Source organism: Vanessa cardui, chromosome 9, assembly GCF_905220365.1.
Source record: "Vanessa cardui chromosome 9, ilVanCard2.1, whole genome shotgun sequence".
In the NCBI taxonomy this organism is placed as follows: domain Eukaryota; kingdom Metazoa; phylum Arthropoda; class Insecta; order Lepidoptera; family Nymphalidae; genus Vanessa; species Vanessa cardui.
The window spans coordinates 10,481,357-10,496,325 of NC_061131.1; the positions used below are offsets into that span (position 1 = coordinate 10,481,357).

General features: G+C 38.0%; 1 protein-coding gene across 1 annotated transcript in view; it reads right to left on the bottom strand.

The window, feature by feature from the left end:
• The window catches only part of LOC124532237 (disintegrin and metalloproteinase domain-containing protein 10), a 67,440-nt gene that overhangs the window by 1,847 nt on the left and 50,624 nt on the right, over nt 1-14,969 (bottom strand). Inside the window, exons 5-15 of the mRNA XM_047107015.1 lie at nt 12,629-12,797; nt 12,248-12,413; nt 8,621-8,785; nt 6,932-7,103; nt 4,357-4,568; nt 3,696-3,930; nt 2,635-2,752; nt 1,782-1,951; nt 796-1,058; nt 382-614; nt 68-240 (exon numbers count right to left, since the gene is read on the bottom strand). Coding sequence (XP_046962971.1) covers nt 68-240; nt 382-614; nt 796-1,058; nt 1,782-1,951; nt 2,635-2,752; nt 3,696-3,930; nt 4,357-4,568; nt 6,932-7,103; nt 8,621-8,785; nt 12,248-12,413; nt 12,629-12,797 — 2,076 coding nt within the window. The remainder of the gene's footprint in view (nt 1-67; nt 241-381; nt 615-795; nt 1,059-1,781; nt 1,952-2,634; nt 2,753-3,695; nt 3,931-4,356; nt 4,569-6,931; nt 7,104-8,620; nt 8,786-12,247; nt 12,414-12,628; nt 12,798-14,969) is intronic.

Below are 14,969 nucleotides of genomic sequence, written 5' to 3' on the forward strand. Positions count from 1 at the left end.
TAGAGAGAGTGCACACGGATACGTACGCTCGGGTGCGCTCGGGCCCGGCGCGGGCGCTGGCACCCACCGGGGTCCCTCGGCGCGTAGGCGAGCGGCGGCGCGTAGCCCTTGTGCGCGCGCGCGCGGCGGTGTCCGGGCCGCGGCGGCCGCGCCTCCCGCGCACCGCGCCGCGCCTCGCCCGCCGCGCCGCGCATGCGCCGCAACGTGTTCATCGGCCGCCGCAGCGTCTCCGACAGCCGTCTGCGGTAACGTGTTCGCGTGTAAGTCTCTCTAACATTTTATTAGTAGACCTCGTATCGAGCATCTTTTGAGCATTACGTAAATTCTATACTGTATTTCATTTTATTGTACTATATATGATGGTTACGACATGGGACTCACCTCGCCGGCGGTCTCTTCGGATTGGAGGAGGGCGTGTGAACGGCGCAACATTTGACGAAAGCACCCATGCAGACGATTAGAGCGACTCCGCCGAGAAGTACGGCCCACCACTGTTCGGTGACCCAGGCTTGTACCGTTTGTAGAGTGGCTCGATTGAGAAGAAGATTCTTGAGCCTAACTAGAGGGCCCTCGGCGTCCACGGCACGGCATTTGAGAAATACGTCACAGTATCCCTGAAAAACGAAGAGATTTGCAGCTACTTTTTCTAAATATTATATTTTTAATGGAATTTTGTAATTCTATGATAATTATATTGTACTATAACATTAAGATAGGGACTTCATAACAAGTGACACTAGACTGTAATTAGTACTTTTTATAAGTGACCGAAAGAGTTCCTCAAGTTTAAGTTACCTGGAAGTTATCGCACGGCGACCCGGGCCTGAGACTGATTCCGCCGGGCGGCAGGCCCACGGACTGCGCAAACTCCGCTGTACTTCGACACGAATCCGGATCGTTTCCGGTTTGACACGCCAGCTGACAAAGTGCTCTTCGATCCACAACCGCTGTCACTCCGTCGCCGATCTTCGTTGGCGAGGACGACAGGAAGCATTCCTTCATGTTCCACGCAAGGCATATCGAGCCACTGCACTCGCCATTGATACACAGCTGTGTGCCTGGAACATTCAACAATCGTTATATCTTTTACACTTGCACTGTATTATACGCAAATTCTACTTATAAAATCTTACTTAAATAAATATGAGACAACATCACATACATTACTCTGATCCCAATGTAAGTAGCTAAAGCATTTGTGTTATGGAAAATTAGAAGTAACGAAGGTACCACAAACACCCAGACTCTAGACAACATAGAAAACTTATGGTAATCTACATCGACTCGGCCGGGAATCGAACCCGAGACCTCAGAGTGGAGTTCCCATGAAAACCAGTGTACACACCACTCGACCACGGGCGTCACATTCTACTCATTGAACGGATGGAACTTTTAATTTATGACTTTTGACGCGTGTTATGAGGGGTTGAGCTGAAATGGCCCCGTGGTTAGAACGCGTGCATCTTAACCGATGATTGCGGGTTCAAACCCAGGCAAGCACCACTATATATGTGTGCTTAATTGTGTTTATAATTCATCTCGTGCTCGGCGGTGAAGGAAAACATCGCGAGGAAACCTGCATGTGTATAATTTCATCGAAATTCTTCCACATGTGCATTCCACCAATTGGAACAGCGTCGTGGAATACGTTCCAAACCCTCTCCTTAATGGAAGAGGAGAAATCTCAGCAGTGGGGTATTTACAGGCTGTTACTTTATGAGGGGTCATCTCAGCAGTGGGGAATTTACAGGCTGTTACTTTGGGGTCGTGAGGCAGGTTACCGTTGTTGCACTTGGTGTGGTTGGCCATGGCGCGCGGCTCGGGGCACTCGGCCGAGCGGCCGGAGCAGAACGACGCGTGACTGCACTCGGTCGCCTCGCGGCACGTCTGGTTGTAGGCGGCAGACACGAACTGGCACGTCTGCGATTGGCAGCACGGGCCCTGCGACGGACTGGAAGACACCGACACGATTAGTGGGTACGGGTACCAGCGGTCGTATTCAAAATCAAAACGGGCCCTGCGACGGACTGCAGGACACCGACGCGTTTAGTGAGTACGGGTACCAGCGGTCGCATTCAAAATCAAAATCAAAACGGGCCCTGCGACGGACTGCAGGACACCGACGCGATTAGTGAGTACGGGTACCAGCGGTCGCATTCAAAATCAAAATAAACTTTATTCAAGTAGGCTTTTATAAGCACTTTTAAATCGTCATTTTACAATTAAGTGAAGCTACCACCGGTTCGGAAAGTAGATTCTACCGAGGAGAACCGGCAAGAAACTCAGTAGTTACTCTTTTTTAACATTTAAAAAATACAACGTCATGTTAATTAAATACAATTATTTCAATTAATGTATCCTGCTTGGAAGTCAACAGGTATTAACTCCACGCTTTTTTATCATCTACAAAATCTTGTATCGAATAGTATGCTTTTTCTACCAATGTATTTTTAACAAACGATTTGAATTTACTAAACGGCAAAGTTAAAAATTTCTGCGGAATTTTATTATAGAAACGGATACCTTGCCCCAAGAAGGATCTATTGACTTTGCGGAGTCGGAAACTTGGCGTTTCCGACTCCGCAAAGTCAATAGATCGCGCGCTGCAGCTCGCTATCGAACGCAATAGCTTACCTGCACTGTGTGTTTGCTCGCCTCTTGCAACCCTTCGCCGAATTGTTCCTCTCGATATCGCTGTTACTGAGCTGACGGGGATAGCAGCATCGATCGTTGCACTCGTTATCGTTGTACCCTGAAAATATTCCCAATCTTAATGTTGTCTTAAATTTTCGCGATTATTACACATTTAAATAAAACTAGTTATTACGGATTTTAATCGCGTATATTAATTATTTTGGACATCCCGACGTTTCGAGGTTCTTCAAATATAGACAAATGTCACCTTAGTCTACCCGTGACCACGAACGCTGTAAAGTGCTCGAAACGTCGGGATGTCCAAAATAATTAATATATGCGATTAAAATCCGTAATAACTAGTTTTATTTAAATATTCCCAATCTTGTATTGAAATATCGACAGGCGAAGGCAACAGATACAGTGTCGATAGTGATTATACTAGATGTAGAAACCAGTACCACTCGGAACTAGTTAGAGATCTGTTCACAAACGAAGACGCGTGCCTCCAATAAAATGATCGGTGCGCATAAACAAATAATTACATTTATATACTATGTCATAATTGTTTGTCTATTTTTACTGTTATGTCTAACGCTTACTAAGAAACTATTACCATGACCGTCACTCATAGTAATCTACAATGATAATAATTAATTAAGCGTGTAATGGCGCGCTCGTGACTGAATAGATATGTAATGACACAAAAAAGTTTGTACTAAAATGTTGCATATATTGTATAGGAGTGATCCGTAGTTTTTTTTTTATGGTATAGGTTGGCGGACGAGCATATGGGCCACCTGATGGTAAGTGGTCACCATCACCCATAGACAATGACGCTGTGAGAAATATTAACTATTCCTTACATCGTCACTGCGCCACTAACCTTCGGAACTAAGATGTTATGTCCCTTGTGCCTGTAGTTACACTGGCTCACTCACCCTTCAAACCGGAACACAACAATACTGACTACTGTTATTTGGCGGTAGAATAACTGATGAGTGGGTGGTACCTACCCAGACGGGCTCGCACAAAGCCCTACCACCAAGTAAAGTGCTCACCGCAGTCGCATTCCTCGCCGACTTCGACGATCTTGTTCCCGCAGAAGGCGCCCGCGTTCTCCTTGAGGCAGTCCCGCTTGCGGCCGTCGCGCACCGCGTCCAGAACTGCGCTGATGTTCCCGACGGAGCACGCAGAGAAACGGCTGTTGTTCGGCCGGTCGCCGGATGTGGCCGACGCGAACATTATGTAGTTCCCCTGTTGCCCGCCCGGACGACAATCCGATGGATAGTCGTGCTGTTACGAATTAAAGTAAACCTTAGACCTTCACTTTAAGAGCAAATTGCGAAGAGTTAAAATTATTATCTGTTCTCAAGTTACATTACACTCCACTAGTTTTCTGACATCAAATATTTAGTTTAATGACATAGTAAAGTTAAGGAATAGTCACATACATACGAATACATAATAATTACATAAGAAAATCCATAAGGATCCAAAGAAATGTCATGAAACTAAAGTAAAATTAAACGGTTGGATATAAGAGGAAGCCTGAAAGTAGCGTAAATAAAAAATTAAGAGAGAAAGATAGAGAGATGGATGTGAACGATCAGGTGACGAATAACAGAGTAGAAATTAGACTTGTATTTCTTTCCCCAACATCCTAATTAATCCTACAACTTAAGTCAATTTACAAATAAAGATACAAGAGTGTCCACTAACCGGCGATCCGAAGTTGTGTCCGATCTCGTGCGCGAGCGTGAGCTGGCTGACCTTGGGCGGCACGCGGCTGTTGTAGTTGACGAAGGTGATGATGCCGGTGTTCAGCGAGCGCTTGGTGCTCTGGTACATGCCGCCCGTCGTCTCCGTGTACGTCTTGTACTTCTCGCAGATGCCGCCCGACGCGCCGCTCGCACTCGCCACCCACGCCAGCCCTGGACACCGGTTACTCATTACGGTCCCACAATCCATCGCTTACCCTTATTCGTTTAATTTGGTCGGGTTGCCGCTTTGTAAAAACTGTATGGAAAACTTTTGGAAGAATTTTTCGGTCAGTCGTATGCCTTACGCCAAAGCTTCCTAAGAGTGCTTTAGTTGTTCCCAGCACCATAGCCATGAAGATTTGTATACATACGGTTGTTTCATAGGGCAATTCATTTTCTTTTACGAACCAGTGGTACTGTTTCAATTGACCGTCAATAAGAAAGTGTAATACTTCTATATTGAATAAAACAGTTTGAGTTTGACAACATTTAGTTTCCTTCAACATATGACTTTGCCTAGCCCGATAAGTAGCTTACGTAGCTAGATTATACATAGATTCAAGGTCAAAGTTTTTTCGACTTAAATATTGTTTCGACATCCACATACACATGGATAATTAAAGCCCTCGAGTGAATTACACTTAAAAAATAATTTCTTTTATATTAAAACGCACTGGGTTTTGTTTTGACGATTCCGTTGATCATTTCAGCCATTCTACACTTTATACTCGATCGTATAATCAACAATTCACGCCGAGAGAACAACGCAAGTTGATCGATATTGTCTTAACTGATAGATCACCGTTCCATCTCTAATGACAATCGAATACTAATTGGCTTATCCCGGTATCAATTGTTTACACGAGGATAACGTTGTCGTGGCCCAATTATATTATACAATGTGTTGTAAGCCCATTGTGAAGAAAAGACGGTTCGTACTTTAGTCAGCTATTCAACCATAACGGCCTGTTAACACATTGCTAATCTTAATGTCGTGTATCTTTCGATATTAACTGTACATATAATAAAACTGAAGTGTCTGTTTGTAATATTAAAATAACCGCTTTTTACTAAATGCATATATATTTACACGGTAGGTACATAAACCAAAATAGTTTTTTTTTTAATTTTTGTCTGTCTGTTTGTTCTTATTTATTTCAGGCGCGACTCGAAGATCGATTTTGACGGGACAATCACTGGCTAAATAAACTGGCTAATAAAGCTGATGTTGTAAATAATAACTTAGGTTACAACAATAACTTTTTTGTTAAATTAGAATACTCACGAAGACTCGGACACCATTACGGACTAGAATGATATTATATCAATTATGATATATTCTGATTTTTATTATGACATAAAAAATCAAAAATATATATCTAAACGTCCATACAGCATTAACAAAGCCTAAACACAATCCAATCAATTGCGTATATTTAATTGTACTAAGTTTACAGATTGTATAAGTTGATTTTGTTTGAATCCGGAGGAACTAAACAACATCAACGTACCTGGTTGTACTAATTAACAACAATATATCACACTGAGTATAATGTACAAGTATACTATCTATTTGTTCACTCTCGTAATCGGATGGAAAGGCAAATTTGTAACGCACGGGATCGTACAGGCCGAGAACTAACGGTCTTATGATTGATATCTCAGGCTGTAACCACTACTAATGAATCAACTTAGAGTTTCACCACCTTCTTAATGAAAATAATCCTTTCAAACTAGCCAAAGTCACATAATAATAAGCATAGAATTTATAATAAATAAATAAATATGAGACAACATCACATACATTACTCTGATCCCAATGTAAATAGCTGAAGCACTTGTGTTATGAAAATCAGAAGTAACGACGGTACCACAGACACATAGAAAACTAATGGTAATCTACATCGACACGGCCGGGAATCGAACCCGGGACCTCAGAGTGGCGTATCCATGAAAACCGGTGTACACACCGCTCAACCATGGATGTCGTCAATAAATAATAATAGATTTTAATAAATGGTAATCACAAAAACTGAAATGACAATGTTTTTATTCGAAATTTATTAAAAAAATAACCATAATAGTAATTTAAATAAAACTAGTTATAACGGATTTTATTCGCGTATATTAATTATTTTGGACATCCCGACGTTTCGAGCACTTTTCTAACACCTGGGATCCACTTATTAAAAATTTAAAATCCGAAATCCAACAGACTGCAAGGCCTAAAGATACAGTCAGTGCCTTCTGCGTGCAACCGGAACGTTACTCAAGATACCAATTGAGAAATCATTGGCGGTAGTTGAAAATATTATTTTCTTCTGTTCTTCAAATAGACAATTGCCACCTTAGTCTACCCGTGACCACGAACGCTGTAAAGTGCACGAAACGTCGGGATGTCCAAAATAATTAATATACGCGATTAAAATCCGTTATAACTAGTTTTATTTAAATGTGTAATAATCGCGAAAATTTAAGACAACATTGTATAATAGCAATTTTAGAGAATTGTTTGTCTATTAATTAAGACGTACCCAGCGTGCCTCCGGTGAAGTCCCTGTACGTGAACACATAGGCCAGACAGAAGTCCTCGTGGTTGCCGAGCGAGTGCAGGTTCAAGAAGTTGGACACGTCGATGTTCTCCAAGCAGAACTGGTTCGTCTCGCTCGCGAACGGGTGCGTGTTGCACGATGAATCGTCATCGATCTAAGAATTACAGATAACAAAATGGATGTCACTGTAAACCAGTTCTGGAGCAAAACTCCAACAATAGCTGAAGGACATTCCTTTTCGGGGACATTGCACCATTAAAGATAGATAATCATTAATTCGTGTTATTTTTTTTTAATATTAGTATTTTTTCCTTTTCTCTTTATTGTTGTTGGTATATTTTTATTTAATAATTGCATGTTACATTTGTTTTTCCTGTTAAATTTTGTTACTACTTTTTTTTATCTTTTGTATTTCTTTAATTTGTAAATGCGTGTGTTCCCGAATAAACCTTATTCTATTCTATTCTAAAATTTTAAATGAATATAACACATCATTACATAGTATAAAACAAAATCGCTCACCGCTGGCTGTCCTTATGTATGATTAGATCTTTCAAATTACGTAATGGATTTTGATGTTATTTTTTTTTAATAAATAGATTGCTTCAAAAAGAAGGACGTATATTACATGCACAGCATAGTAGAGAAACACTTCAGTTTTAGAATATAATGTAACTCGTTTAAAAATATAGTTACAATAAGAAAGAAATTTATATAATAACAAAACCCTGTTTAGCTTTTTTCGTCTCCTTTATATAACTTCAACATTTATAAAAATTTCAGACGTCCCACGACATGTCATAAACATATAATGATATTTAAAATCTCGTTATAATTTTTTGTCTTGTTTATGTAACTATGTTTTTAGATATATACGACTTTGAAACGAGAGATGAAGATTATTATCAATTCCAGTCACATCGAAGTGTAAATAAATACAAGGTAATGTGATCACAACGTAAAGCTTTATCTAACAAATAAACAAGATATATCTGTGATCGAACTAGACGAATTACAGATAACAAAGTATTATAAAAGTATATGTTATTGTAAAGTTGTTACTTTTTCGGAAACTCATATTTGGTACATAATAACTACATAGATAATGAAAATAAGAAGAAAACACTAAATCAAAACGCATAAAGCTTATTTCAGGAGAAGAAGCGTGTTTCATTGAGGGTTTATGTTTATAATACGAATAAATAAATAGTTACGACTCGCAGTTCCACCCACTTAAAATTTAGAAGCAGTGGCGGATTTACCAATAGGCTAAATAAGCTGGAGCCTAGGGCGGCAGATTAAGAGCGGAAAATTTAGCCCAAATTTGTTATTATCTTATAGAAATAAAAAAATCATATCATATCACCTATTTTATAATCATACTAAGAACGGGAAAAAGCCGATGTAATGAGTACGATACACACAAATTCAGAATAAATGAAATTAATATGATTGTGAACTAAATATTCCCATTGAATTTCAAAAGTCAACAAGAAGTGTCAATGGTGAATTACATGTTTTTCTATTACATAAAATATAAATTTTATTAGGCGTCATTTAGCAATATGAATATATCATAAAGGAAGAAGTAGATCACACATATAGCAGTGTTAATAAAGGTCAGGGCGCACTAAACGGGAGCTATTTACATTCCACCAGACAGAGGCATACCTTTATCCTTTGAACCTCAAACTGTATATTGCGGTGTTCCTTGCGCCCGTCAAACTTCGTATCCCTGTATATGTAGTTGACTGCGGTCACGTGATGCGATATCAGCGACAGGATCTCCTCTCTCGTCTTCATGTCGACCTCGCTCTTCTTGTTCGGATCACGGTGCTGCAACACATATAACAATACGACCATGTATCAAAGAAAATTGCAAAAATTTAATTTATATAGAGTCGCCATGTATAATTATAGCTTTTACTATAGTAAAAAGTATTACATTATAATTTATACGTAAACTAGTACGTTGATCTAGTTTATTACAATTACAAGATGACAAAAGACCAATAAACAAAATTTTGACTTCTAATTGGCACGATGTTATAAAGAACTAAGAAAAGTGTATTTAGGACAAAGCACAGTTGAAAATGATCAATAAATAAAGCTAAACTAAATTTACCCTAAACAAACAACAACAACAGCCTGTAAATTCCCACTGCTGGGCTAAAGGCCTCCTTTGGAACTTATTCCCTATTTAAACCCTGTTCAAATTTATCCTATTTAACTTAAAAAGACCTAACCACAAGAATAATGAAAAGAATAACAAAAAAAAAGCTGTATCAGATTCCAAGTTACGTTCCAGAATTCAACAGTGATTTTAATTATTAGTAGAGAACTTGAATCTATAATATTCAATATGGTTTTGCAAAGAACATCATTATGTACGTCGACGATACTGTTATGGAAACTTTGGATGAAGAATTAAAGTAGATAAGAGGTATAGTGCTTTATAATAGGTAAAGACATATGAGTTAAGAACTATGGGTAGTGTACAGTATAGCAGAGCTATTAAAAAATTGCGTAGCAATACATAAATCTGAGGTTTATTTATCTATAATCAAAATCAAAATAAACTTTATTCAAGTAGGCCTTTACAAGCACCTTTGAATCGTCATTTTACAATTAAATGAAGTTGCCACCGGTTCGGAAAGTAGATGCTACCGAGAAGAACCGGCAAGAAACTCAGTAGTACTCTTTTTCAACATTTAAAAATACAAAGTCAAGTTAGTTAAATACAATTATTTAAATTAATATATTCTGCTTGGAAGTCAACAGGTATTGATTCCACGCTTTTTTATCATCTATAAAATCTTGTATCGAATAATATGCCTTTTTTAATAATGTATTTTTTTATAAATGATTTGAATCTACGGAACGCCAAAGTTAAAAATGTCTGCGGAATTTTATAATAGAAACGGATACTTTGCCCCAAGAAGTATTTTTTGACTTTGCGGAGTCGGTAACTTGGCGTTATAAGCTTATCCTTACTCCTAGTGCACATACAATGATTATCACTGATTTTATCAAAGTGATCAATGTTACTGTGAATATACATAATATTGTTGTATATATACTGTGACGCAACAGTAAGTATTCCTACTTTGTTAAAAACATTCCGAAGAGAGTCTCTAGCTCCAAGATTATAATAATCCGACTTCGATTGAAACAGACTCCAGTGCGATTAATTATAGGCAGTTGTATTATGGATCTACGACTGATACTGCTCTGTATATAAGTAAGTAAATACAATAGTAGTTTCGTTTAAATATTAGGTTGGGGAAAAAGTCTTTTCGCATATAGTATGTATGAACTTGTAATAAAATCTCTTTGGCTATACCATTTGTATCTGGCTGATTTTGGTATCATTAAAAAGTTTTAATTTTAAAGAAGGCACTTCCAAATTCAAATTAGGAATTTGTGTGACTTTCATTTGTTTTTGTTGTTGTTAAAATGATTGAATCTAAAGAAGAAATTCGATACATTTTAAAATTTTACTATAAAAAAGGTAAAAATGCAACTTAAGCCGCGAAAAAAATTTGTGATGTTTATGGACCTAATGCAGTATCTGTGAGAGTAGCGCAAGTTTGGTTTAAGCGTTTTCAAGCCGGAAATTTTGATATCAAAGATGCATCTCGCTCTGGTCGCCCTGTTACGGACAAAATTGATGCCATTTTTGAAAAAGTGGAGCAAGATCGGCATATTAGTAGTTACGATGTAGCTGAAGAACTGGCAATTGACCACAAAACTGTTTTGACTCATTTGAATAAAGCTGGGTACACAAAAAAGCTCGATATATGCGTGCCTCATGAACTCACTGAAACAAACCTAATGAACCGTGTACTCATTTGTGATTCTTTATTACGACGTAATGAAACCGAACCATTTTTGAAGAAGCTGATAACTAGTGATGAAAAGTGGATCACATACGACAAGAACGTGCGAAAAAGATCGTGGTCAAAGGCCGGTCAAGCTTCACAGACTGTGGCAAAACCCGGATTAACTCGCAACAATGCTGTGTGTATGGTGGGATTGGAAGGGCATCATTCATTATGAGCTGTTACCGCCCGGCAGGACCATCGATTCAGAACTGTATTGCGAACAATTGATGAGATTGTGAAGCAAGAAATTGAGAGAAAGCGGCCAGAATTGATCAACAGAAGGGGTGTGGTTTTTCACCATGACAACGCTAGACCTCACACATCTTTAGCCACTCAACAAAAATTACGAGAGTTTGGCTGGGAGGTATTAATGCATCCGCCGTATAGTCCTGACCTTGCACCTTCAGATTTTCATCTGTTTCGGTCTCTGCAGAATTCCTTAGGCTGTGTCAGGTTAACATCACGAGAGGACTGCCAAAACCACTTGTCGCAGTTTTTCGATTAGAAGCCCCAAAATTTTTACAGCAATGGGATCATGTCACTACCAACAAGATGGCAAAAAGTTATAGAACAAAATGGCACCTACATACTTTAGTCAAATGTAAATAAACTATAAAAAAAACTTTTTGAATTTTCATATAAAATACGAAGAAACTTTTTCCCCAACCTATTAATCTATTTTATTCATTTTAAACCCAACGCTTAATTATAAATAACGCACATAAATCAGTAATAATGTTTTTAGCTTTAATTGTCGATGCGCTGTCAATTAGTTAATCAGTAATCACGGGCACAGCGTATTGATTATGCCTGTAAATACTAGCTATAATACTAAGCACAGATACATAAAATTAGGTTACCAAATAAATATTATAAGTAGTTGTTATAGCTGTCTGTCTAACACTCAGATTGGAGACCTTCGAAATTGGTAGTTAAATTTTAATAATTAATCAATAAGCAAGTATAATACTTTTAGGTTGAATAAGACTTTGAAGTAGTATCTAATCTTTATTAATATTATAAATGTGAAAGTAACTGTAGCCTATAGTAACTTGTCTGCCTGTCCGTCGCTCTTTCACGACCAAACCGCTGAGCCGAATTTGATGAAATTTGTTGTGAAGCAAACATGAACTCCAAGAAAGGACATAGGCTACTTTTTCACCTAACACATGACAACCTACATTCTAATACGCGAGCGAAGCTGCGGCCGACTATATTAATCAAAAGGTTTTAAATAGATAGATAATATTCTATCAACTAAACACCGAATATAACGTAATCGTGTTAGCGACAAATTTCAGATTGAATTGTATGTAATTTTGTGTACCGGTCCATTTTTCGTACCGTTAGACCGTTATTCAATGAACTCGGCTCCAAGTTAGCTGTAATAAGTATCTGCGAGTTAGCCACTTACATCCGGGAAGCCCTCTCTGACGTGTCGCCATATCAGCGGGTCGGTCTGTATGTACAAGGAGCACATGTTGCGTATCTTCTCGTCGGGGGCCGCACGCCGAGCACGCGTGTGCTCACCGGAATTAGCAGCTCGCGAGTATTTGTTGTGATGGAGGAAATCCCAGTGCCTAAAATTAATCAAAATATAACAGCATTACCTTAGACCGAAATATATTGATCTACGAATATTACTGTAAGAGTTGCTTGACACTGACAACTTTATTTTTACCGTGGAACCTGAAAGCAATAAGCGCAAAAACCTCGTCTCTCCATATGCGACATCAAAGCGAATAAATTCGCAGAGTCGGCGGATAGTTTTTTCTATGTAGTTCGTTACACATACCTCGACGAATCGTCCCTGAGGCTGTTTGGATGAGGAGGATTTGGTGCGGACGAGTGATGAGTGTGTGTAGGGGTGGCAGAGACTGGAGGTTCGTCGTCTACTCCGGAGTTTTGTATGCGCTCCATCCATTGTACCACCTCGTCTGTCACGCCGCAGCCGCCGACATGACCTGACGAACAGAATATAGTCATTACACCTTTATACAATCTAAAAGTATACGAATCAGATATGTTAGTATAAGTTACATTAATCATGACAATTGATATAGTATTCGAGGTTCAGTTATCGAAGCGATTTATTTTCAAAATGTTGCCATTCTGCATGTGCCAACTTTATCTGAAGGTACTTTGTTAAACTATTATTCCGTCTAGACGGCATGAGCTCAGACACATACAGTATCCCAGCAGATCTATACTTTTAAAATCGTTTGTCCTGGCTGTTTATTATCAGCGCACAGCCAAAACTACTGAGTGTGTAAAGCTGAAGTTTGAAACATGGATTTAATTTATAATGTAAGCGACTTACACAAACGATTATAACAAATGTCTTAAAAATACTAAGGAAGGGGTGGGAGGAGCTTAGATATAGCAATGGATTATTTTTTTATTCAATTTATTGCCCATGCCAGCCGTCTTTCGTCCCGTCCGAAAAAAAACGTGCAAGGTGGTTTCCTTTATATTTTTCCGATAAAATAAACTGGCATGAATTATATAGTGAGAGTGTATGATCGAAAAAACATGGAATTAATACCTGTTGTCTTCCAGGCAGGATACATTACATACATATATAATTGTATTTAACTAATATAACAGTATTTTTTAAATGTTGTAAAAGAGTAACTACTGAGTTTCTTGCCGGTTCTTCTCGGTAGAATCTACTTTCCGAACCGGTGATACCTTCAGTTAATTGTTAAATGACGATTCAAAAGTGCTTGTAAAAGCTTACTTGAATAAAGTTTATATTGGTTTTGATTTTTGTAGTTACTCTTTTTGATCAATCATGATACGCCTAATCATATATATAATGAATATGACATATACCTATCTATTTATTAGTAACTCTTCCTCAATAAACGGGTGTTATCATTGTTAAGATTCGTTCGGTAATTAAAATTATACGGTATATTACTAATATGAATTTAATTATTATATATTTAAATTCACATTACTAATATACCGTATAATTTTAATTACTGAACGAATCTTAACAATGATAACCAGTTTATTGAGGAAGAGTATACTTCGTTTGAAACGAAGATAGCACGTAAAATGACTAATAAAATAATAAATAAAAGGAAAACTTTTGTTTTGACGTCCTCATTCGTATATGATATGAAATATATGCGAACTCGGATTCCCGTAATAAAATCAATACATTCGTATTTCGAGGCAATCGATCTGGCAGGTTGTAATATCTCGAGTAATGCAAGGGAATGTTTTAAATTATTCATGACAAAATCCAAGTTTGCGGTTCGAGTTAGCGCGACGTGAAAATAAAATAAAAACGAAGCGTCCGCCAGCCGTCGCGACGGTATCGCCCATGGGCTATGAATGGAGACGCATTTGAATCATTTTCTTATACAAGCACATTGGAGTTTCATAAACTTTTCATTGTTTCGATTTCAATTTTGTACGATGCGAATGTAACAATGCATTGTTTTAATAGCCCTCTTTTATGAAACAAATTACAACAGCTAGTACTACATACATGAAATATATACATATTGAAACAAATATATTAACTTGGTGGTAGAGCTTTGATCTAATCCATCTGTAAATACTTGCTCACCAAACGGCAATACTTAGTATTACAATACTAGTGTTCCGGTTGAAAACGTGAGTAAGTCAGTGTGATATGTTAGGTGTGTATAAATAGCGTATTGACGATATTAGGGTTGATAAATATTTTGTACAACCAAAGTCTATGAGTATTTATGACCAGTTAGTATCATATGGCGGAGGTCCCAAACTAATTAACTTAAAAAAAAGTATAATGTTCCCATCAAGTGCTTACGAAGCAAATTATAAAGATAGAACGGTATATTTATAGTCTAGTTTCCTGTTGTGATTAACGAGTCATCTAATAAGGAACACTTCGTTTGAACGCAGCCGGAAGTCTAGCTCGAATGAACTCGACATAAATCAACTTATCGATAATGTGTGTCTTTACTTAGATTACTTGTTCCAGCGCTTGAAGTGAGGAATACGTTGTATTATTTTGATTTATACTCAGTTAAGATTTGTATTTTGCTAAGATTACCCAGCGGTGCTCATAAATTCACTTTGTCTTTTCGATGTTATTACCCAATATTTAAATAACAGAACCTACCAAATTAACCTAC